We start from the raw sequence: 27,066 nt of genomic DNA on the forward strand, positions 1-27,066 counted from the left end.
CTTTATTTTGTTGAGTAAAATGAGTGTAAAAGAAGAACAGGGATAGAGTAATATAAACGAGACAGGATTCCTTCCAAGCTACACAGAGCCAACACCAGATCACATTTCTAACCAAACAGTAGCTGAAACTGCACCAGAAAAAGTTGTAGTTTCTAACACCATGTGGTACCTTGGGATTAATGCATTAGTGAGAGTGTTCCCTCTGGTCCCACAAACATCTCCTCTCTTTCTCTCTGAGAATTTTCTGGGAGAGTGGGAGGGAAGAGGGAGGAGGAAAGGGCAGGGATTGAAAAGTGCTTTTCTGGGTTACCTTACATCATCTGTACATGTTTCTTCTAAATCCTCAATAAAATTATATCTGAATGGGTTCCATTAAGTGGCATTCAATTTAGGTAAAGTAAGAAGACTTGAAATTTTTGTACTAAGATTTTACTTTTGTAAAAGGCCTTATTATATGATGGAAACTGTATTTTTGGGTATCAGAAAGAAGGCAAGCTAGTCTGTTTAAATGCATGCTAGATGTATTGAGTTGGTCCAAATGAGTTTGACTAATGGGTTGGTCCAAGGTGGCCCCAGCTCCAATGACAAGGCTCTGCCAAGCATGAAGCAGACAAACATAGCTGTGTTTACTTACATAGAAGTGGTGAATGCTGTTGCTGCCTGGAGCATCAATATCCTGCCTGTAGTATCAATTAAGATCAGGGGCACTTCTTGTTGGTTAATTTGGTTTGGGTGTAAGAAAATGCCTATATGTTCCTTGTCTACCAGTGTAGGTTGTTCTTCAGCAAAAACCAGGAGAAAATAACATAAGTCTGCATCTTGCCTTCAGAGCATCAGAAAAATACTACTCATATGAGCAATTTTCTGAATAATACTACTTAAAAGGAAAAGTGGCAATACAGACTAAAGTGGCAGCTTCTATCCAGAAAATTGTGAACTTCCTGTTTAATGATAAACCAGAAAACCAGAGAGAAAATACCATTAAAAATAGTTATGAGTATATGGAAAAAAATATAAGACAGAGCAAGAAAGGATCTGTAGGAGAAAATATGTAAAGACCTCTGAGAAAAAAATTAAGACAACTTCATGTACTTTTTTATTCACAACCATGTTGATGAACACAGCATGTGGAAAATTATGGTTTTCCAAATGGCTATGACCTTAAAAAATAATTTGATTTCTAGAAAATGTTTTTTTTTTCCTTTTCATTTAAGATTTTCTTGGTGAAGGTGTTTTTTCCAAGGGATCTCTGTGTCTTTTTATCCATTCAACCTATTGCGCTCATGAAAAACGCAACCACTCCAAATTCTTCTGTCTGGGCATTTTAAAATCAGATTTACCTTCCTTCCACATCTCACTTGTAAAACTACTTTACACTTGTCAAGTAATAATCATTTGTGGTGACATAAGCAGATTGTTGACATTGCAAACTAAGCTGTTGTATGATCAATAAAAGTAAATTTTAGGTAGCAAATGTTCTTCATTCCTGCTATGCATCGAAGTGTATGCTATACCCCCAACTAGGAGTGTGGATTTTGGACCTAGAGACAAACTCATACTCTAGACCCCTCTTCTTTTAATTTATCCAAATCAGCACCATTTCCTTCTTTCCCCCAATTCTACCATTCCTGTGGAATGTCAGTAAAATAGGTACTAGGCTTTCCTTTCTCTTATACTATTCTTAGACGGCTAAGTAATTTTAAAAATTTCAAGTACCCTAAAATATACTGAAATATATAATATTCTCAAAATAATGTGCTTTTCTGTAGATATAAGAAATTCCTTGGAGGTTATGACATGCTGTCATTTATTCTGTGAATTCTGTAAATGTGACATATCGAGGAACAAATACCTCTGTGTTTAAGTATTTCTGATACTACAGCACATTCTTATGAACAATCTTATTAAGATTACTGGCAGCAGTGAACTCTTTTAGTAGTATTATTAGTTTAATATGTTAACATTTTAGGCCAAGTCTTTTATGATAAAATACTGCTGAGACAAATTACTTAGAAAAAAGGCAAAACTGATAGTTATTATTTTATAGAAAATACTGTAGTATTTTCAGCCTTGATAAGAATGTAATATGTCTTTTAAACAATTATACAAATTTAAACCAGAAGAGGTACCCCTAAATATGGTTATTATATTTATGGCAGAAAAGCTTCTAATTATTTATTTTCTTTTTCTTCCATAAAACAGAGTAATGAGCATTGAACTAATTTTCTGGTAGAAACATGTTACACCATGAAAGCTAAATGATATCCTAAACAATACTTAGTGGTAAAATTTGGCAGTGTGTATGCATGTGTCAGTACCATTTCCCATACAAGTTAGAATGGCTTTGATAGAAAAATAATTGGCTTTAAATGGTGGGATTTCATATTTATAGCATTTTGCTTTCTCAGTGTTGGAGATGCTATTTTAGGTTATTCTGTGTTTTATTTTAAACTCTGTCTTGCAAATTAAACCTCTACTTCCTCCCTCTCATTTATCATCTTCAGTTGTGCAGCTCTTGGAAGCCACATCAGTCCTTAGCTATCAACTGGGATTTAGTAAATAAATTGTTCACAGGAATGGCATGTTACCAACTAGTTTTATTTGAGATCTGAGAAGTAACTAAAAGGTAAAAATCCTTTTTTTTTTTTTTTGCATCATGTAAGTGCTTCCGCAAGAGTCTGAGAAGACAGAGCAATATTTAATAGAAAATGCAGATTTTCTGAACTCTTGTTTTTCAGGGGGAAAGTGTTCTGTGTCTTGCTGTTGTTGGTATTATCTTGGCGTAAATTTCCATAGAAGGCTTTATATTTGTAAACTTTCCTTTGATACTTGCAAACTTGCCTTTTAATGTAACCTTTTCTTTAAAGATATGCTCATTTGAGACATGCTCAGGCCCATGATTTTTGAACAAGCTTGTTTACCATGATCTTTAGCCAATCCCTTTACCTATTACCACTTGACTTTGTATTTTACTCCATTTTGAATATGGACATGAGCGTGCACAGTACATGTAGGTATGCTTTTGCCTGTGTTTCAAGAAGTTGGATAATTTTACTTGACTATTAATGCATTAAATTTTAAATGCATTCTGGAAAATATAAAGTAATGCTTCTTCTCATAGTTTTTCTGCCAGTTAACTTTTTCTTATTTTGGTCCTTTTTATACGAGTTCAGAGACTCTGACTGAGGCATATTATAGATCAAATGTAGAAGAGTCCTTATAATTAAGTTGAAACCACCTTTCTAAATAATAAAAATAGATGGATGAGCAGATATTTTAGACAATATTTCATATACTTTTTGACTGCATAAGATCTTGCAGTCCCAGCTGCAAGAATTCAGGAAAGTTACATGAAGGATGCCAAAATAATTATTCATTTAAAAAGGAACCCGCAAATAACAGCCTTAGGCTCTGAAAATGTCTTTAAAAGCCATAAAAAAATTCAAGAAAGCAAGAAAGTAAGCAAGCAAGAAAATAAATGGTGCTTCTAAAACTTTTCATTCAGTGGCACTTAGATACTCCTGCAATTATAACATTTAAAATTGCTAACCTTATAAATGATCTTTAAATGGGTGCATCCATGGAAGACCTTGATCCTTTAAACTTTTTGGCATGTGATTAAATTCAAAACCATATGCAGATCCCAGTGACATGAACATGATTTGCAGTACTGAGAACTTTGTATTGATGTGGTAACTTTTGCCCCTTGAAGAAATAAAGAAAAACATTTTTGTATCTCCAGAAAGCAAGTAAGGTAACTATAAAATAAAAGTAAGGACAAGGCTATTGACTGTTCTTAAAAAAAGTAATAGGGAAGAAATAAAATTATTAAAAATATATAAAAAGTAAACCTGGAAGAATAAAAGAAAACATATGAAAATAAAGGCTGTAAAGATAAAACTTTTATAAAATATATGCCTTAGAAACTAATGCAGAAAAAATTGGCAGAATTTTGGTATGCCTTGGTGGATAAATCCAGGACAAAGTTGATGGTCAGATGATAGTCATCAAGGAGTTTTGAGGGAATGTTCTCAAGTTTGGCCTTGATGAACTTGGGCTGCCAACAGAACAGGCACAAAGAAATGTTGTGAAATTAAACCAAAATTTTAGTGGGAGACACTATTGTAAACTCAATTGAGGCAGAAAATAGTATTATGTGGTGTACAGAAATTCTATGTAGCTTTCTGTGAGTACAGACATTACTTTGATACTGTGTTACATTAAAACATGTGCAAACATGTAAAAATAATAGATACTGTAAGTTCCGTATACCTATAGGGGCTATCCTCTAAATGCTTTCCAATCTGTTTTTATCAGGGAACATTCAATAACTTACTTTACCTTGATTTATTTTAAGGTAGGACAACATAGTGATTGTTTGATACACTATTTTATTTGCATGATGTGAAACTGAGAAACTGTAGGCAGACCTGCATTCTTTCATACAGTAGACTGAGTCTCCGTTTGGTGGCTAAATCCTCACTATAGTAGCACTAATGCATTGTATATATCTATATTCTTGCAAAACACAAGTCTGGTATAACTGAACAAATAAAAGTGCATTTACAGTTTTTTTTCCCTACTTGTTGAAGTTATGGACTTTAGAGTCTTCTGTATTTTCTCTCAAGGTTTTTCAAGAGACAACTGGGTAATTTATTCAAGGCTTTTACCAGCTTTTAGTTTTAGCTGATTCATCTGTGAAGTGGGCAAAGAAATGCCTCTTTAGAGGAGTATGCAATCACAAACAGCTATACTGATTTATACCAGTTGAAGATAAGAACCTTTCCATTTTTCAGTGTTCTCAAAGTACTTTGAGATCACTGAATAAATACACTGGAGGATTTTAGGGAAAGAGCAAATAATTTATGTTACGAAGCTATTCCAATCTGCAGTTTTAGAACAGCATGGATTATTTTTCTGTTACATAAATGATTGTCCTGGGCTGGTATTCCCGCTCGTTTCCTTTTTAAATTAACAGCACAGCAAAAGAATTGTAGCTATTTGCATAAGTTTAGCTTTCTTTGGAGATTTCCAGCTCTGTGTTGTGGTGCTTAGAGAGTCGTTTGTGCATTGGGTACTTCTCTGCAATCTCTTCTGGGAGAACAAATGGTTGGTAGCATCCTAGCCATGTGCTTTGAATGTACAAAAATAGAATAGAAGAATAAAAGAAACAAAGTCCCTTGGTAGAATCGCTTTAATGTCTTGCATCTGACATTAAGATTGGTGGGAAGGGGAGGATCACATGCCTGATGTTTTCTCTAGAACTACACCCAACTGGAAGCCATCCCTTGGCTTCTCTGCAGACAGCAGCCTACCCAAATGGAACATATTAATTCTCTGGGGAAATCTCCCTAGTCAGACAAAAAGAAATCTTTTCAGCTTCCCAGATACATGCTCTGTTCCCAGTACCATCAGCCTGAAAGAAGAATCTGCATTACGTTGATCTGGAAGAAACAGTTTCACTCTAACTTCAAGGTTTAGATAAATAACTTCTGGGATGCAGCTGCTCAAGCTTTCAGGTTTTGACATGTTTATTAATGAAAATGAATGAAAAGAAAGAAACAGTCATCCAGGCAAGATGCCCCTGTAACTCTGCTGTCATCATTAGGTGAATATGGTATACCAAATATTTATGCTTCTATATGATTCAGATCACAGAAAATAAATATCACTTTTATGTGTTTTATTTTCTTTGGAGAAGGAAGTGGAGGAGAGTGTGAGTCATAGTGGAAGAATAAAATCTATTTCTCTTCTGACAAAAGCTGCTTGTTTTGTCAGAGAAGGATCCTAGCATTAACTTCAGTTTGCTGATAAGCTCTGGAGCCTGACTGGCTTCAAAAAGAAGTGGTGGCCTGCCAGTCCTCAGTCTGTACCTGTCTGGTGACCATGGCCAGAAGCCAAATCATATTTCCTACTCCTGCTGGGCATAAGATGATCAGTGTTCCTAGCAGGGTCTGAATGCAGGCTGCTGGCGCACCCTTGCAAAGATTTCTGGTGAGTAGAATTTTGACCCTTTGCACCGTAACAAATCCTGCCAGCTGCAGCCTAACTTCTGAGCATAGGGCTGGTCTGAGGAATCTGGGAAGGTTAACATGAATATGTATTAGTGTATGACCAATATTATTTGCCTGCTTTAAAAAATTACACCCCAACATATTTTCTGTTATGATCAGATTCAGAGGGTTCTCTCCTGAGGCAGCTGAGAAGGGAAGTGACACGGTAATAGAAGCTCCTGAGGAGGTGGTCAGTGGATGATTCCTCCTTTTTACTCCTTGCTGTGCCCTTCTGAGTGTAGAAGAGATAAAAAAGGTGTAAGATACAGGGTCCGATGATTTTCTGCTCCCAAGAGATAGTGAAGGGGATCAGGAGCTGTCACTGCCTGTCCAACCATCCTGAGGTAAGAAAAGATTGTTTACAAGGGAGAATTGATCTTCATGTTGTTTTCTGTAGGCTTTCTTTACAACTACCAACCTCAAAACATTTGTTTCCCTTGCCCATGCAGGAGGGGATGGGCTAGATGATCTTTAAACTCCCTTCCAGCCCAAGGTATTCTATGGTTCTATGATTCTGTGATTTTCCTAAAGACAGATACTCACTCATATAAAGGTGCTAAAGCCTGAGAGGTGACAAATGACAAAAGGTTTTATGTATGTCCTGGTGAAATGAAGACTATATTTTAAAATATGTGTGTTTATCATTACTTAGAGAACTTCATAAGATAGGAAAGTATCTGTCATTTCTGTGAAAGAATTTTCGTGTGCGTTTCTTGCCACAAAGCAGTTACTGGCAAGGCTAGACAAACATGAGAGATGTCCTACCTACATGAACTCCAAACCAAAACTCTGTTTTCCAGATGTTACATTGCTCTTTTCTGAATGGATATATCATAGAATTTATTCAAAAGAGTAACCACCTGAATGTCTGTAGATTAATGTTGAAGACTGGATTAGAGATTTAGGAGCCAAAGGTCTATATGGTCTTTGCAATTGAGAGCCTTGTGGCTGTCATCTTTTTGAAAGACCAAATAGTAGCCTTGACTTCTGTAAGAAGAACCAGGGACATTGTGAGATATTTAAGAGAGGAATCAAGCTTGCTATCCCAGTAAAGACACCATATAAATTTTTTTTATTATTATTTTTCCATGATATCTTTCAAAATGAAAAGTCCTTAGAGGTTCTTCTGTATTAAATGATGAACATTATAAGATGGATGAGCTCTGAAATTCCACTTCCCTTAATACTATGGAGGATGAAAAAGAAATAAACCACACAGGGCATACAGATTAGCTCTTCTGGTACCTTGTGTGCAAAGTAGCAGTAGCGAAGTTATGTCTTAGTTTGTGAGACAATAATACAGTAAAAGTAGGATGTTATTTTTCTGGTGAAACGTAACAGAAACTGTGTACATTTTTAAATGAAAAAATTCTTTCTTTCAGAAAAAAATCTTCTTATCTCTTATTTTGATTAAGTGAATTCAGGTAATACTGAAAGCAGAAACAGAACACTGAATTCTAAATGCCACCTCCAGTTATTAGCATTATAGCCTTCTCATTTCTTGAGCTGGGATTCCTATATATCATTTCTGTAGAGGTTTATGAATGTGCTACTATTTCCTGTTCAGCACTACTAAAGATGGTGTTAATCGCTATTCCTGGTTCTTTGTGTCAAAAGACCTTGCTTCCAGTGTTTAATAATTTTCCTATTGCTACTCAGTATGGCTGGCAGTTTTAATGTCAGACATATTTATTTGACAAAAAAAATGAATAAACTGTGTCTAAGCAATTTTTGCTGCTTCTATGAATGAGATTAAGGGTCAAAAGCATTGTTTTGCCCCATTGTTATTAAAAAATGTGCTGACATCTTTATGCTTAAGAGCAAGGTCTTGAAATGTGGTAAAAGTGTGGTAGATTTTCCCAATGATTCCGAATTATAAGACTCTCAAAAATTTCTTTGTGTGTTAGACTGGTGAGGCTTGTTACTGCTGAGCAACTTGAGCTTGCAGAGCTTCTCTGCACTGAACACACTCTATTGTCTGACTGCTGAGCTTAGTCTGTGCTGTACTCTGTGGTGCTGCCACTTTGTTTGACATAAAGAAATAAAAAGCAGAGTCTGACTTGAATCTGAGGAAATATGAACGGAGAGGAGGAGGGCAAAAGCTCAAGTGGCTGCAGATAGGGAGGGTTCTTCATAGGATCCCTCCTTCTTTCAGTCTATAAGATGTATGGTGCTATGGGGAAAGTTGAAGATTGTGTATCAGCCACAATCCTCATCAATGATCAGGATCCATGCCACATGTGTTGCAGACGTGGGGAAGTTTGGGAAGTATGTGTTGCTTCAGACAATGAATTTGTAATTAGAGTATCAGAAGGTATGTACATAAGATAAGACGTGGTTGCATAGGAGACCTTTATTCCTGTTATTGTTCCCTAGCTTTATGGAGATTAGCCTGCAAAAGCTCAGTCACTGTAGTGTCTAATGTAAGTATTCATATGTGTACTTTGTGTGTTAGAGAGTTCTGAGTTGTGGAACAATAGGAACAAAAGCCTAGAGGAGGAGTGATTGACTGCCTGCCTCCAGGCCATGTCAGCTCAAACCTGTAGCAACCTTGGTGGATAATTTTTCAGCTATTATAAAAAAGTCCAAGAGATGGAAAGTCTCTAATTTTCTTAAACATTTTATTTATATTGTTGTTATTCTTAGTATTTAAAAGATTGTTCCAGTGTCTGAAGTACAGGTTTCCTGCTGCAGCTGCTTCAGGTCCTGTCCACAGGGTACAGAACAGGTTATTTCTTTCCTCTTGCAATGACTTACCTATTTGTTTATCATGTTTGTTCCCATGTTGTGCAAATCAAATAATTATAATTATATTGTTTATCCACTTATTTTTTTAAAAAGTTTTTTCTTCACTTTTGATCTCTCCAGTTGGCCTAGGTCCTTCTTGAAGTGCAATGCTCAATACTGGAATCCATATTTCAGCAGAGGCCTACTAATGACTTAGAAAAAAATGAGTATTTCACAACTTATATCACTTTGCCTGTAGATATTTGTGGCGCAATTTCAGCAAAATCACAAGGAAAGTTTTTAAGTGGCCTCTATCCTTTTTTCAGTTTAAAACTGTATTCATTGAAATGATGCATGCTCTGACCAAGACTTTTTGCTTTATCTTTTTCTTCATCTGAATTATCTTTTTTATTATTAACAAGTAAAATGAACATTTTCCTACTATTAAAATTACTTTTGAGGCAAAGAAAACATAATAAAGTTTATAATGCATAGATCAAAAACTAAACTAAAGAAAAACCAAGAGAATTGTTGATATCATTTATGTGTCTTTTTTTTTCCCTCAGAAAACCTAAACCTCTCAACAAAAATATGATTTCTTTGGACTAAGTAGTTTATCAAATAAACAATAAACATTGAACTTAAACAAATAGCATTACACCTGCACAAAATTAATCTTCATATTCTGACAAGTGTAAACCAATTGGGATTTTCTAGAGTTAATTTTTCTGGGATAGGACATTCATCTATATATTTGCCTTTTAATGTTAGCCATATCCCCCTGATTTAGCACAGCCATTGCAGGCTCAGTGTTTGTCAAACCAGTGCAGAAGGCATCCTCACTCCTCCTCTTTGGAGTCAGCCTGAAAGAACAAATCTGCAAGTGCAGAGCAAAGGGACTTACCTTCTCCTTCAATGCAGCTTTCGGGCTTTGAGGTTGGAGAAGGGCAAAATCAAGGTGGTAAAATATCCGCACACAAGTTTGTCAAGGAAGGGGTTAAAAAAGTGGAATCTTTGTGACTGTAAAGGGCTGAATTATCTTCCTGACACCAGCAGGGGTTGCTGTCACTAGTTCGTGGTTGTCACATTCCTGTTATGCTTGACCTTGGAAAGGCTTGACAACATAGTCTGGATTTGATTAAGGGAATTTCATGTTTTTCCTTTGCTAGAGTCACCCCCCACCTCGACAAACATTTAAAAATGTTAAGGAGTAAAAAAAAAAAGAAGTTTGGAAAGCAAACATTTTCCCAAAAGAAATTTATAGTTCAAATTTACACCAAGTTCACACTAACTGGAGCAGTCCGGGTTTCCAGTCAGGCTTTGAGAGCTCTCTGTAAACCATTAGTCACTTCCCTGGAAGAGGCAGCTTTTTATAGGCAGCAGGATAAAACAGACACAGATGTGTAAGTAATATTAGAGGCTTTCACATGTACCTGCCTTTTTTTTCTCTGTCATACAAAAGAAAAAAGACTGATTATAGAAAGAAATTTGTTGAAGCTTGGACTTGAATAGCCACCATGGAGATTGGTTTAATGAAAATAAAATATCTTGTGTTTTCTTCGGGTTGTGACAATTCGTAAAATGAACGTGGAAGTTCTTTTAATTTATCACATTGGATTCTTTGCATTCTACAGGACTGTGATTATGCCAGCTGCCAACGAGTTTGATCCAGAAATTGTCCTGGTGTCAGCAGGATTCGATGCTGTGGAAGGCCACGACCCTCCGCTGGGCGGGTACAAAGTCACAGCTAAATGTAGGTATTGCCATTGGCACGCGTTTCTGAGTTGGTATTTTGTCTAGTTAGGAACCTCATTATATAAGTCCAGTTCACATCTGTGTTTCTGTTTTGTGAGATGACAGCTGTGTCACTTAGGGCAGGGACTGTACAGCAGTTAATACCCAGAGATGCCTGAAGAGCTGCAGTGCTTGCCCAGCTCATGGACAAGATGGAAATAAACACGTTAGAGTTCCTGGCTCACTCCTTTAGGTTCCTCTTGGCATTTTTGTCTTGACTTTTCTAAAGTATTACTTTTCTGGCATTCAAATAACATTTTAGAGGTTTCATGCTTTTCAATAGGCCCCAATATCCAAATGCTGGAGTAAGTTACTTCTCTTTAAATATATATTGGAGATTTTAGACTTTGGATGCCTAAATCCAATTTCATATTGCTCTTTTGTTATTGTAATCTTTTCAGCTTCGTGGCATTAATCCTGAATTACATCAGTGTCTGTAAAGGCCAAATTTTTCTAAAAGACTACTCTTCTGGGTCTCAATATTTGGATGTCCATTTTAGTCTTTCAAAATGTGTGCTTATGGCAGAGATTTAATACTTTCTGAAAGACAGGTCTGTCTGACACATCTCATTTGTAACACTCCAAAATCCCTAGCTCTTACCAGACATTGTGGCCAAACTGATTCTGAGCCTGGGATGTTGAACAAGGCTGGGTGATGTAGTAACTCTCTGTACAGAATGTTCAATGTAACATTGCTTTATTTCAATTGCTTTAGATGGGGCAACGCAAAATGGTTTCCTAATGCAATGCTGTGAATAATTTTCTTCAGTATATCTACTTTTATTAAGTGTATTCAGTCTATAATATCACTACAACAGCTATTAAATATGGACCTCTGCTGCTAATGGCAAATGCCTTGGGAACAGTCTGGAGTAGTCAATGAGACTTAATGGCATTTAAAACACTGCAGAAATGGACTCCAGTTCAGAGGATTTTTCTAACCTCTGTCTTTTGTTACAGATCAATGGACCAAAACTGTTGTTTACCTCAGGAGGTTCAGGGCAGATGGGCATTTTTTTTTTTTTAATTTTCACTATATGCTTAACAGGCTCCCCTGAATACCAATGAAAGTGATGGAGGAACAGAGTGTGTTCATAGGGGTGTGCTGTGAGAAGAGAGAATGCAGAGATCAGTGCAGGGGTCTACCCAAAGATGCTTACACAGGTGCTAATGCACAAATGGGGTGGAAATGGAATATCCCTCTGGCTGCAAGTTAGACATATTGAGTTTTAGCACAGCTTTTCAGCTTAATGCAGTGGTTACAGTGGACAGGAAAGAAACATAGCAGGCAGTGTGCATGTTTGAGTATCATTTCCCTGTGTATTATGATTTTTGCAGGAAGAGGTGAGTGATTTACTTGCTGGTTTTTTCCATGTGTGGTTCCTGGTCAGTGGCACCATCCCATGAGCTTGTGTGGCAGGGAGGTGAACTTTCAGCTGGTCCTAAATTAGATATTGTGTTGAGAACCATCATATATTGTGTTGAGAACCATCATATAACTATCTGTATTTAACTACTGAGAAGGTATTCTACGTGTCCCTTAAGGATGCAAGATACTTTGGCATATATAATATTCTGGCATAGCAACTTCAACAATTTAACTAGAAATTGCAGCAAAGAAAAACTATCTGACATTAGAATTAGTGTTGATTTTCATTCATTAATTATCTCTTTGTAACTTTTTTGAAGAAATCTTAATACATTTTCTAATATAAGAGGCTGCACACTACTTCTGCATATGTGACTGTAAGCAAAAAAAAGTGATTTTTTGCTTACAGACAAAAACAAAAAAAAAAGCCAGTGTAGGTGGCTCTTGTTTAAATTAAGAGAAAAGCCGAGATAGACTCAGATAATGATCATGCACCTGAGGGATGAATAAAGCCCTTTTTACAGAGCTAAAGGAATTTATTATTTCCCCAAAACAAAATTCTCCACATTCCTCCATTCTATTTTAGTACATAACATGCTATATGTGGTATGTAGGAAAATGAACATTCTATTAAAAAAAAGGTCCAAAGAGAAACTTTCATATTGAACATTAAAATAGATATTTGTGCAAAGTTTCAATTTAATTGGTTTGTAATAATTAGAAATCGTACGCCAACAAGTAAAGCTGAACCTGTAAATATTCTTTCTTTACAAATCTTTAGCGCTTTGTGTGCACTTAATACATTGAATTTTCTGATTTCTATGATTTAATACAAGCTTTACAAATTAGAGAGAGATTGAGATCAAAGGAGAGAAGATAGATCCTTAGCTACTAACCTTGCTCTTGAAGAGCATTTAGAAAATACTAGATACTTGGTAATGAATTTTTTGTCTTTCCCTCAGAGTACAATCTAAGAGAAAAAATTAAAATTTATTAACCAAACAATTGTCCCAAGTTATAAAGTAAAAATCATTGGATGAAGATAGTAGATTGAACTAATTACAGCCCTGAAGTAACCATATAACAGGCAATTACATTCAACAAAAAAATGGACAGGTAAATCTTCATATTTTGAGAAATGTAAACTGTAATCTGCTTTAACCCAGAATTTAAATTTTTTTCTGTATTATCATACAATTTTATTTACTGAGAAGTTGCCATTTCTCATTAGTAAAAAACATGTCAGCAACAAAATAATCACATATACTTATTTGCAGCTGATTTTAAATCTGTGAGTCTGTTGTGATGTCAGGATTTCTCACAGTGAGGTGACTCTCAACTCCTCTAGAAGGCTGCAGAGTGGAATCTGGCCAACTGAGATCAGTGATGAAAGCAGAACTTGGAGATATCTCATTTCCTAATTTATCTCTGGTTGTACTAAGTAATAAAATTACTAATGGTCCATTACAAAAAAAAAAAAAAACCAGGTAGTATTTAAAAAAAGATTGGAAGGGAAGTTTGAATCTTTTCTATCTTATTGCACTTTTCAGATCACTTTCCCTATTTTTACAAAGTGGCTTTGCAATTTCTCCTTATCTGTAGATTAGTTTTCACTAAACTAAGCAATATTTAACCAAGTTTTACCTGTCTGTGAAACAGATTTTTTTGGTGCAATGTAGAATTTAGAATGAACATTAAGTAAAACATTTGTTTCAACCCTAACTTTGAGGATTTCACAGGCACATTTTTCTTTATGTTAGGTCTTTGTGCCAATCCTCTCTCTTAATGAAGTGCTATGGTTTCAAAAGGTGCTTGTATAGTACACCTACATACACATACACATCTTGAAGTATATACTCAACCCATGTGCATAAACTTTGTGATGGATTTTATATGATTTTAAGAAAAAAAAGAGCTTCAAAGATTTGATATGCCTGGTGGCATATGGCAGAACTTGCTGCTGGGAAGTTCTCAGTCCTTTGGTACAAGCTACATTCCTAATATCTTAGTAAGGAAAGGCAAGCTTTATCGACAACACTGATGAAAGGCCACCTAGCATAATTAGAAACAGGTACACTTTTGAATTCACAATCGCTTGCCCTGAAGAAGGTCTTCCCCCCTCAAAATGGTTTGTGTCAGAAAAGGACTTTGTTTTTCCAAATGAAAACTTTCTGTCTGCTAAAAATATTATCTTTACTCACAGACACTGCCTTGTCTGTGGCATTATGCTTTGGGAACTATGCCAAGTTTAACATCAAAAAGCAAAAAGAAAGTGAGGCAAATATCATGTTAAACTTCACTAGTAGTCCTCTTGGCACAGGGTCTTGCATCAGTTAAAGGTGCCAACTCTTGCTCAGGAGCTTCTCTAATATCTGTTATGTTCTGTCGAGAATATTCAGGCAACTTCTCTTAGATTTTGCTTTCTGTGCCCCTTCTGTAATGACTCCAGTTTAACTTCAATAGCTGAAATAGAGGAATACCTTTTGCCATGTCCATCTTCAGTACTAGCATGGCTCTGTCCCTGTTGCTTGGCTAAGTTTCCCAAGATGTAAGGTGAAGGTGGGTGAAGCAGCTGGAACTCTCATACACAGATTTATGCAGAGTAACTATTGAAGTGTTTGGGATCTCTTTGTTTAGATCAGAGACTGTAAAAGTCCTTTGATTTTATTGTAAAATATAATCAGCTGAGAGGAAAACACGTCTCAGTTCCTGACTAGTCCAATGGTTTCTTTTTATTATTAGAAATTTTTTTTCAATAAGATAACACAAAATATCAGTACCCTATAACATGTATTATCAAAACATATTTTTATCAAATTCACTTTTTGCACTGGAGTAATAAAATATAAGAAAAAAATAAGAAAAATAATGGTAGAAGAAGTAAAGGGAATAAAGGAATTTTATATTTAGAATAGTAAGGATATGTTTAAAGAGTATGAATCTGCTCTTCCCTGTTATCATGATGATCCTTAGATAGAACTACTGAAGATAGAACTGATACATTTTGTGCTTTATTTTACATTTAATTTTTACATTTTCTGCTAAAACATATAGCATTATCACACAATCTGAATTTTGTATAGTGAACAAGTCTGAAGATCTGTCAGATCTGACCATAAATTTGCAAGTTGTTAGACCTTGTAAGGGAACTGTTTTTAAATTTAGCTCTGCTGGCTGAAGATCTCAATGTAACATTATCCTGAGGTGAAGTACTTTCCCTTTATTTTATAGAACAGCCCTTAGAATAATGCTTGCACTAAAGCCACTGAGATCACTTTACTGTTCAAGTAAATATTCTACATAATTGCTCATTAAATCGTGACCATTCCATAAAAAGAATAAAGTAAATAGAGAAGTGTCAAGCAAGAATGAAGACCTTTTTCAAGGTACTTAACTTCCTGAAGCACTTTGTTTGTTAAGGGCTATGATGATTTACTGGAGTTTTCCTGTTGTTTTACTCTCCTATTCCAAAGATGCTATTTGACACCAGATTGCAAAATAGAATCAGCAATTAGCAGTAGGAAAGGATACCACTGTGGGCATTTAAAGAGTAAATGATATTTTGTCTGTTGGAATATTTGTCTTCTGTTATGCCAAATTTGTAACGAAAAGTTGATCCAGCACCTGGAATATAATTGATTCTATCTAAGCTGATTTGCAACTTTTAATGTTATTATTTGAGAAAATCGCAGTAACTCTCTTAACCTATCAAAAGCTGCATGATGTTGTAATACACTCCATTCAAGTGGGACCAGTGAAAAAAGTCCTGAAGTTATTAGCAGTTTCTCTTCTCATAAGCCCAGGCTATTTCCAAAGGATATGTCAGCATAAGTGGTAGAAATTAATGGATAAGAAAGACTGCTGACATACACATAGCCAACAGCTCTTCTGTGAGGAATCTCTTTTCATGGCTGGAACTGATACTTTGCAGGATACAAGTACAAGCAACCGGGTTGAACCTGGGGGCCTGTTGGTTTCTTGTTGCTTTGCCCTTCACATTTCAGTTCCAATTCCCACTGGGAGTAATGAGTTTTGATAAAAAGATCTCTGAATGTAACATGAAATGCTATAAAAAGCTAAAATACCTAACATCTCAGCACAAGCAAATTCAGAAGTCATGGGCACAGTTGTAATAAAGAAATGACAGATTGCTGAAACAAATGATCTAGCATGATGTACCAGCTGTCACTGGAAGGCTTTAAGGGGACTTATAAATAGCTGGCATCCTTAAAATTAGGTATGCCATAGCACACTCAGCCTTTGGTGTCTCCAAAGGCTTCATGCAAAAGTTTTTCTTCAGTGACTCAGCCTTTATTGAGCCTTCACAACTGTCCTACCGTGTCTTGGAATTCTTCTCAGTTTCCCACTGGGTTTTGTGCATAGTATATGGGTTAGGAACAAACCAAAGGCAAATGATAGAACTACATATCACTGAATTCAAATGCAGAACTCCTCAGGGTCAAAGCCTGGTACTTCAGATATGTTTCAGAGATCATTTCCCATGTGCCAGCCTCAGTATTTCTAGAACATTCTATGTGACTATTCTGACTATGTCTGTAAATTTAAGTGCTTAAAATGTATGTATATTCATTGTTTTGGGGGTTGGTTGGTTGGTTGGTTGGTTGGTTGGTTGGTTGGTTGGTTTGTTTCCTGGAAGTACTTAGTTTCTAAAGGAGTTCCCAGATAATATTACTCTCTACTGGACTTGGGCAGCCTTGGACTGTGAGTTTTTTGGGTAGAATGTCTTTGGGTAGGAACTTCACTTTCTTGTGATTGTCTGAAAGTCTTCTCTGACTTTTGACTCCAAGAAAGAGTCCTGACTGGGATGACTGGGGCTAATGTAATAGGTATACTTTAAAGGAAAGCAGGAAAAAAGAGCTCCTGGAAACTGAGAGCTGACTAAAGAGAATAGTAGTAGCTTGGTAGCTCTTTTAATACAGTTTGATTTTCTAAAAATAGCATTGCAGGCTTTTATAATGCCATGTCTAATCTCTTCACAAGTAAGAGTCTTTTTGACTCAGCTACCAGAAGCTGTGATCTTGGTAAGTGTGGCACTGACTGCCTCTGACTGCAGTTTCATAGCTGGCATAGCTGCTCCAAGCAGCTCCTTACCATACAAAAGGGTGGTTGCACACCACTTCATTTTCTGATCTGTCCTTTGTTTACCTTGCACCAGGTCAGCTTCTTGTCAATCTCTCTGTAAACACCTTGAGCATTAGCTCATCAGCCCATCAGAAAACAAAGTCAAAAAAATTAAGAGACTTCTATTGGGCTGAAGCTGAATCAGATTGTGGAAAGACCAATATGTGCCAGAGGCAGCAGAGAAAGGAAGAGATTACATAGGATAATTTATGGTAGCAGTAAGCAGTTAAATTACTTCAGTTGCCACAGCTGCCTTCTTTTCTGAATTCTTCTGAATTCAGATATTTTATTTTTTTTACATAATTTGGTTATCTTTATGATACTTGAGGCTGTAGAATGATTATCCAGCAGGTTAGATCTTCAGCTTTTGACTCAGAGCTAACTGCATTGAAGATGGGTTGGAGCAATGATCATTGATAGTTTTTCACTGGGGAATGTCCTCATTGATATCAGATATTTTCTTTCTGTCCCTTTTGTCTCTTGGAAACTACATGGTACCCAGTGGCTGGCAGCAAGAACATGTAATATCAAGACTTTGCTTCCAGTTATTCACTTCTGAAAGCAAAGTTTGGGTTTCCTCTAGGGTGATTTCTTGAATGCTAATTAAATAATAGTTTGGTATGATCGAAAAGTCATCAAAATAAATGACAAATTAATTGGCTACCAACCCTTAGATATGATTATTTTCTATTTTTCCTGTTTTATAAGATTCACTGCAAGAAGTAAAGCATTTTAGTTCCCTTTTCCTTGTAGCCCACAGCAGTTATTGCTGGATTATATCCTATGGTTTGGACATGGCCATTGGATTGCCCAGCCTCCTAAATTTTTATGTTTATTTTCTCCTGCATTTGTACTCCTTGGATTTTCTTTTGCAATAAAGATCAGTGATTTATTTGTCACTGATTTCAGGACCTGGTACATTATTGGCTGGTACACCACATTTACATGTATAAATGTGAAATGTTGAAAATTTCAGAAATCCCATTCTCTGAGAAAGAGTAGTCTGTTGGCTCCTGTGGAAGAGAGATTGGAGTTCACTGTATAAAATTAGTGTCCTCTCTAGGACACAGCATAAAAAGGCAAATGTGAAGATATAAGAGGAAAAGCCCTTTTTTAAAAAAAATATTTCATTTAAAGAAGGGATTATTCAGAAATTCAGAAAAATTCTGATATTTGGGTGAAGAACCTGCTTTCACATACTGGCAAGTAAGCATATGTCAATGGCTTGGACTATTGGCTTGAGCCATGAGAAAACTGAATAATTCACTGGGACTAGGGAAATCCTCATCTTCAGACTTTGGGGCAGTCATGTCTAGCTGGACAAGAAAACCCATCTGAAGGATTCAGAAATCTTAGTAATGATTTTGTTATTGCCCATTGTTTTCTGTACTGTCTGGCTAACTGGTGCATCTTCCAGAAAGGGCTTGCCTAAGCAGAAAGGGAGTGAATTTAGAAATACGGATAAATAAGCGTTGATTTCACCTGCTTTTTCACTTTTACTTGGCCTTTCTTTCTGCAAATGAGCCAGGAGAGATTTCCATTTCCATTCCCACTCCTGCCTCTCAAAGAGAAGATCTGTCTGCTGGCTAGTTAACGAATTGGTACAAGTGAAAAACCACCTGTACAGCATGTTCAGCTATGCAGTGTCAATCCATCTGCAGAATGCATCAGGTAACCATTCCTTGTATTCCTTGATTTAGGGCAGTTCTGGGGACAGGGCAGAGGATAGATTACAATGGGAAAAAAAGAGAATCTACAGAACCATTAAGAATTTCTTTTCCCTTTTTGGTTATCTTCACTTATCTCTTCACCTACATTTTGATGTTTTTTCTTTCATGCTGCAGTAGCAACATTGGCTAATGACAATAACTTACGTGTGGGATGCAAAAAAGGTAAAACTGGTTGTCCCTTCTCTCAGTTTTGAAATTAAACTTACAAAATCTTTTTCCTTATTGAAACAAAGTGTCTGTCATTTAATAGAAGAGAGGAAAGAACAAAGTATTTTTTTCACTTAGGCAGTATTAATCATGTCAGATTTCAATTTAAATAGGGCAAATTAAATATGAGTTTTTAGGGCCATTTTGAAACTAATGGAGCTTGACACAGTGTTCAGCAACTTGCCTGTGCCTTTTACAGGATTGGGTCCTGAGAGAACATTGTTGAAAGACATCTCCAAATGTGGATTTCTACATAACAAAGTGTCTGATCTTTTATAGCATCGTTGCATTGGGAATTACTCTTGTCTTTGGGAATTTGTAGTCTTTAGTAGAAGAGCATGATTTATGTCTTAGAATTTAACCATTCTCTGTAATAAATAGAAATGTGCCACAAGTATTTACTTGGTTGCGCCATGGGAAAATTTTTAACATATTGTTCACAGCTTCAAAATGCTATAAAAGAAGGCATGTAATTTGAAGACCGACTATCCTTTGTGATTTCTAACCAATAGATTGATTAATATCTTTCAAAAGAGACAGCAGCCAAAATGTTTACATCTCATTAGGCAGAGAAGAAGAGAGCACACACAATTTTGATTATGAGCTCGGATGGTTCATTTCTTTGGGCTTCACATCCCCACTACTTAAGGCAGACTGTAACTTTAAGATGTTATCTCTTGCCTGCACAAATAAACAGCCAGTTATGCTTTTTATGGTGGGCAGTTCTCAAACCAACAGGGGATTAAATGATATTAGCTGGAGTTTGTGGTTCCCTGCTGAACTATCACGGGCTCCATGGATTCCTGTCCTGAATATTTCACAGAGCAAACACCTCTTATCTGAGGTGATATTCTCACACTGGCCTCTTGGCCATGGACTTCAAAAGCTGATCACAGGGAGGGCTTGAGAGGCAATAACCCTTAATACAACAGTGTCTCCTGATAGGGATAGACAAGGTAAAGGTAAGGCGTCTCTGAAGTTTGCTCTTGTGTGTTTAGCCCCATGGGGTGATAAGGGGCCATCTGTTTTTTCAGTCTGCAAACTCATCTTTTTCACACTATCCCAGTATCAAGTACACTTTAGGTCTGACTGGTATCAGCACCAGCAATTCTTCAGTAATCTGAAGAGATTTTCTTGGTATTTTTAGCTTTGATCCCAGAAATTGTCTTAGTTGCTGTTGTGTTGGGATATTTTACCCAAGCAAATATATAAAATAAAATTTAAAACATTATGTTCAAGGTATCTTTGTGACAAAGAAAATAAGTGTTTGAAATAGGTGTTATAAAAAGTATATTAATTACTTGTGGGTAAAGGCAAATTTTTGTACTTACCTATGTGATTAAAGTCAAAACATTAATTCATGGTGGTAGTTTCAAAAAGTCACATCACCACACTTTATTAATTGTTGAAATAGAATATCTGTCCTACCAGTTCTAGAAGTTAAAAAACCGCTGCTTCAGGCCTCAAAATTATTGTAAGAGTTAGTAAAATGCTGCTCAGATTTCTTTTATTGCAGAGCTCCCAGAACATCTTCCTTCATCTTTTAAGCTTTTTCCTGCAACCATTTTTTATCAATGAAACATTCTAATTCAATTGCAATCTCGTGGTTATAATAGCTTAATATGCAAACACTAAATACTATGAAGTCTGCAATAAAATTATGCAAATTGCCAACACTGGCACATGAAAAAAAAAAAAGATTTTTTTTCAGCACTTTATTACCTTCATTTGTTGTTTTGTGGGGTGGGGGTTGTGGCTGTCTCTAAGGAAATTGTTCTTGCTTATACCAACTAATTGCCATAAAATTTCTGGAAATGCAAGAATGTAGATCCAAATCCCACAAGCTTTTACTCACTTTGAGTAGTCCTATTGATTGAGATTACCCCATAAACCTAATTAAGATTTACTAAAATAGGTAGTGTTCACAGGGGCAAAAATTGTAAATATTATTATGGTACTAAAAACATGTTAAAAATTTGTCAAAAGCATATTTACATGAGAACACTGTTTTTTGAATACTTCGTGAAACCTTATAGAATTAAATTAAAAAGAAATGCAAATTGTTCTGTTGTAAAATATGTCAATTTGAAGGGAATTTACTAATAACTTATTTACTTCAGATTCATTCTTTTCTCCCCATCATCAGTTATGATTCATTTACACTGAAATGGACTAAGGGAAAGATCTTAAAAGATTTTCTTTGGAAGAAGAAAATAAAATAACTTTCCAGAATGACAAAGTATTGTTAGTTAATAGAAATTCACTTACTTAAAATTTTCCATTTATGATGGCAAATTATTCACAGATTTGTTTTCTTTGATTCATGGTCTTATCCCTTTTCTTTAAATTCTTCTCAGTAAAAAAAAAAAGATTCTCTTTTTGATATGTGACATTGCATCCATTCAGAAGTAATTTTTTTGTGAGAGCTGTTTTCTAAATGTTTTTTACTTACTTAAAACAGAAAAATTAAAAAAAAGCAAAATAAAACAAAGCAGTTCCATTTAATAGTGGACTGTGTCCTTTAATGAAATGTCTGGGTTTTCAATGTGCTAGCTTTCAAAATTACTTTCCTAATATGACTAATTAACATCAGATATGAATGCAGTGATTTATTTGTATAGAAACCAGATGACTGACATGTATTGCCATATACTTTATGTTTTTATTTATGATTGCAGCCAGGCAATCTTTGTTTGTTCTTGTTCATCGCTTTTTTGTTATTAAGTGAAGTTGGTTTGAAAAGAATAACTTAAATTGCTTTGCATAGTATTTTTATGCTATCAAGAGAAATCACCAATTTAAAATTTGAGATATATATAAATCTCAGAAAAAAATTATATGTCTTCCCAATTTTGTTTTGTTTTCAAAGTTTTCATGCAAGATATTTCTTTTTAAAATAAACAAAATTATTATTTATTCCTGTTAAAGAGTTTAATTCATCCAAATAGTGGAAATAATTACAGAATATCTTTAATTGGTTTTGGGGTTTTTTCCTCATAGGGAAGAGGTATTGACTGAAAGATCAAATCCAGTTGTTATTATTTGTATCTATTTTTATTTTTATTTTTATTAAAAATGTAGTATCTGAAGTCTCAGAAATCCTTTGTTTTCACTGAAAGGTGTAGTAGCATCTTTTGTGGTTACAGGAACAACTTTGCAGTAAAATTGTTTTTCACTATGATTGGTCTGTGTCCTAACAAATTTACCAGGAATTCCAAGAAATCTTGTCAAATCATCTTTGAAATAGTTGCATAGTTAAGTGCCATGTTTTGAAGCATGTTAGCACAGAAAAGTGGCAGAGTGGAACCCATTTTGTTGAAATTTCCAAAGCCAGCATGAGCAGATCGAAATAATTTTTCATTCCCTTAAATATTTGAGTAAGCAGCATTCCTAAACCTGCATCAAATCCTGAGGAAAACAGTAAAGAAAATCCCTTTATCAAGTGATGCAATGCTGTTTCAAAATTTTAGTTTAATTAACAAATGTGTTACATCAAAGGAATTAGTTATCCAAATATAATTGTGATATTTATGTCACCATGTGAAGAAAACATTATTTTTCTAGTGGTGTAAACTGCAGCAATGGTTACTGTTGTAAAATATGTCAATTTGAAGGGATTTACTAATAACTGATTTACTAGTCAGATGCATAGGAGGTCTTTTCGCGTCACCCAGCATCAGTTTTGATTCATTTACCCTGAAGATGGACCTCAGGGGAAGATCGTAAAGATGGGGGGGTTTCAATTGGAAAGGAAGACATAACATGAACTTTCCAGAATGGACAAAGTATATGGTTAAGTTATAGACATTCAACTGTACATTAACAATGGTTCCATGGATGAGTGGCAAATTATGTCACAAGAAGTTTGGTTTTTCGTGGGATTCATGGTCCTTATCCAGGCTTTTTCTTTAAATTCTTTCTCAGTGAAAAAAAAAAGATTCTCTTAAATTTGATCATGTGACCATGCATCCATTCAGGAAAAAAAGTAATTTATATTTTTGTGAGAGCTGTTTTGCTCTAAATGTAAAATGTTTTACTTACTTAAAACGAAAATTAAAAAAAGCAAAATACAACAAAGCAGTTCCATTTATAGTGGACTGTGTCCTTTAATGAAATGTCTGGGTTTTCAATGTGCTAGCTTTCAAAAATACTTTCCTAATATGACTATTAACATCAGATATGAATGCAGTGATTTATTGTATAGAAACCAGATGACTGGACATGTATTGCCATATACTTTATGTTTTATTTATGATTGCAGCCAGGCAATCTTTGTGTTTCTTGTTCATCATCTTTTTTGGTTGAATAAGGAAGTTGGTTTGAAAAGATAACTTAAATTGCTTTGCATAGTATTTTTATGCTATCAAGAGAATCACCAATTTAAATTTGAGATATATATAAATCTCAGAAAAAAATTATATGTCTTCCCAAGTTTGTTTTGTTTTCAAAGTTTTCATGCAAGATATTTCTTTTTAAAATAAACAAAATTATTATTTATTCCTGTTAAAGAGTTTAATTCACCAAATGTGGAAATTAATACAGAATATCTTTATTGGGTTTGGGGGTTTTTTTCTCATGGGAAGAGGTATTGACTGAAAGATCAAATCCAGTTTGTATTATTTGTATCTATTTTTATTTTTATTTGTATTAAAAATGTAGTACTGAAGTCTCAGAAATCCTTTGTTTTCACTGAAAGCTGTAGTAGCATCTTTTGTGGTACAGGAACAACATTTGCAGTAAATTGTTTTTCACTATGATGGTCTGGTGGTCCTAACAAATTACCAGGAATTCCAAGAAAGTCTTGTCAAATCATCTTTGAAATAGTTGGCATAGTTAAGTGCCATGTTTTGAAGCATGTTAGCACAGAAAAGTGGAGAGTGGAACCCCTTTGTTGAAATTCCAAAGCCAGCATAGCAGATCGAAATAATTTTTCATTCCTCAATATTTGAGTAAGCAGCATTCCTAAACCTGCATCAATCCTGAGGAAAACAGTAAAGAAAATCCCTTTATCAAGTGATGCAATGCTGTTTCAAAATTTTAGTTTAATTAAACAATGTGTTACATCAAGGAATTAGTTATCCAAATATAATTGTGATATTTAATGTCACCATGTGAAGAAAACATTATTTTTCTAGTGGTGTAAACTGCAGCAATGGTAGCTTTGTAGAACATACATAAAGACAGTGCTTATGTCCTGAACCATGTAATTTTTTTCTTTTGACTCTTTTTGGGTGCATCTATTCCCACACACAGTGGACACCTCTGGGATTTTCCCAGCATGCTTTTTGAAAAAAAACATTGAGGTCACAAAAGCTGAAAGGAAAAAAAGTAGTAGTTCTCAAATGTTTTCATTCACCAGGAGTTTTCTTCCAATTCACTGAGAATTTCTGAATTTTTTTTTTCAAATCACATTACAAATTTGAAGATTATATAAATGAACACTATTTTTATAATGTTTTAGGTTACTGATAGGGAGTAAAGAAGATTACTTTAAAAAACACTTAAAAGGGTCTGTGCAGTTTTAATGGCTTGAGTGAAACAAAACACCAAACAGGATGTCCTTGTCCCCTTTGAACTTGAGGCATCACATTGACATGAAGCTACTGAATTCTCTCATTAGTTATGTGGTGCTGGAATCCCAGCAGCACTTAATGAAGATAAGTTTTTATGTAGTGCTTTCAAAAAAGAATTGGAAACTGAGTCTGATCAAATTTAGTACTCTATCACAGACATAATAAAGTTAGAAAATAGAGAATGAAAGAAAAAAAAGAAAAAGAAAAGAAAAAGAAAAAGAAAAAGAAAAAGAAAAAAAAAGAAGAAAAGAAAAAGAAAAAGAAAAAGAAAAAGAAAAGAACAAAGAAAAGAAAAAGACAGAAACGAAAAAGAAAAGAAAAAGAAAAGAGCAAAAGTGGGTATGGGAGACAAAGCTAAAGACAAGAAAAGAAAATCAACTAAAACGCAAGAAAGAAAAGCAAGACAGAAAAGAAAGACAAGAAAAGAACAGAAAATAACCAAAGAAACAAAAGAAAAGAAAAATAAACATATAAAATCTGAACATAACATAAGATGTGTCTTTCATTCAAACAAAATACAATTTTCCTTATTGTAATTTGCATTATATATCGGAAAGAAAGCAAATAACAGACTATTAATTGTATTTTTTGCATAAATTTTTCTAAATACTTTTAAATTATTTACCTGCTTTTTATTATGTTTATGGAAGCACATTTTGAAATTTATTTTAATGAACTAGCCATCTTATACCATAACAAGGGTACCTACACCACTTTAGCATGGTGTACACCGACCATCAGAACTGTCAGACCTAAACTCAGTATTTTTAAGAGAGAAAGTAGGGAAAAAAATCTTTTATTCTAATGTGGGGTATATACTTCAGGAAGCAACTGAGAGAATATGTTTAGTTTAGTAAACAGTCAGCACTGTTCTAGATATATTTCATCTGAGAGACAATAGCAGTCTTTTGGCTTTGGCTGACTACTGACAATTAGAGCATCATAAACCAGATGTCAAGCATTGTGTCTTGAGTAACTTTTTTCTTCAGAATTTGCTCATCCCTCTTGTCATCATGGCTCAACTACCTAATTTAGTCCACTGGATAACACTCAGTCCTTTCTCAGTACCTGGTTTTTTTTTTTTTTTTAATTAAAACTGGTGAAAGAAAAAGTATCTGTAAAATATTTTGATTTCCTCTGAATGTTTCCTTAGCTTTCAAGAAAACTGATCCACAATTAGTAGACCCAGGAATAAACATTAAATGAAATAAGTTCAGCTAAAAGGCTTCTCATTACCACAAGAATATTTCCTGACCAATTTTATTATAATTATATCTCTATGTCACTGAACTCTTCCTTCTGTGTTAGTTTCAGCTCAGAGACTTTTAGCACTTACTGCCTTTGGGAGATTGATCTGTGGAGATTTCATTCTTGAAACATGTCTCTTGAGATTTGATTTTCATTTCCTTCAGTTTATCTCTCTAAAGTAGGCAATAGTTTTCCTCTTTCACATGTCTCATTTTTGAAGCAATATAGATATTTATGGCAGCACTGTTTAGACATATGTCAACTGCTAATCTGAAAGGAAGGGCTTGAGAGCAGCAAATTAATTCATGATGGAGGAAGACATGTTCCAGTGTTTCAGCCTGGGAAATCCCAGGTGTGAGGATGGGAAGGCTGGACATCAGACATCTGAGCTGGAATGATTCTTTTAACCAGGTTGTTTAACTTTTAAAACACCAGGACAAATGGTCAAATTCCCTTCTTTTTCTAGGATATCTAAAAGCCACCCTGGTAAATGCATACCACTTACCAAGTTTTTGTCATGTTATTAGCAGAGAAGTGCCAGTATATTCAAGGGAAGAGGACACTGAACTAAAAGGGTGTTAGGAGAGATTGAACTAAGTAGTGAGCAGAGCTTTAAAGAACAGATGATTTGTATTAGACAAAGAAAGCAAAATGTACAGTGCTTTAGTAGGATAGCAAATATTTTGTGTAGTCTGAGGAAGTATCACTGGGTTTAATGGAATAAATTTGGCATTGAAATTCTCTGTGCATACAATTATTTTCAACTTTTATGAATCGGGAAATGATGTTAGAAGATTATTATGATGATATGCTAATATGACTATATGTACTGTAAGGAGAGCAAACATAATTTCTATATAATTCCCATAGTTTCTGTATAAAAATACCCCTGTTAGCTTGAAATTTGAATGATTGTTAAAAATATATTAGATAGCATTCTTATATAGAAAATACTTTCTAAATAATTTCCTTGTAAGTATATTGTTAATATTCTAATATTGTATGATAATTATATCATTAAAACTTACTTAAATAATACAAGGATTTGAAAGTAGGTCTCCATAACCTACAAAATCTCTACCAAGAGTAATTTTTATTGAGGCACTAATGGAAGCATAGATTAAACTAAAATGCATTTATCTATAATTTCATATTTATCTGAAAAGCTTCTCACTGAGCATGCTGTATTCACAATGCATGACCTCAATAGATGAAAGAATATT

At 34.9% G+C, this 27,066-nt stretch overlaps 1 protein-coding gene across 1 annotated transcript in view; it reads left to right on the top strand.

Annotated features, from left to right (window-relative positions):
* The window catches only part of LOC103812865 (histone deacetylase 9), a 149,874-nt gene that overhangs the window by 77,215 nt on the left and 45,593 nt on the right, over positions 1–27,066 (top strand). Inside the window, exon 11 of the mRNA XM_050970996.1 lies at positions 10,415–10,533. Coding sequence (XP_050826953.1) covers positions 10,415–10,533 — 119 coding nt within the window. The remainder of the gene's footprint in view (positions 1–10,414; positions 10,534–27,066) is intronic.

The sequence above is a fragment of the Serinus canaria genome, chromosome 2, assembly GCF_022539315.1.
Source record: "Serinus canaria isolate serCan28SL12 chromosome 2, serCan2020, whole genome shotgun sequence".
Lineage (NCBI taxonomy): Eukaryota > Metazoa > Chordata > Aves > Passeriformes > Fringillidae > Serinus > Serinus canaria.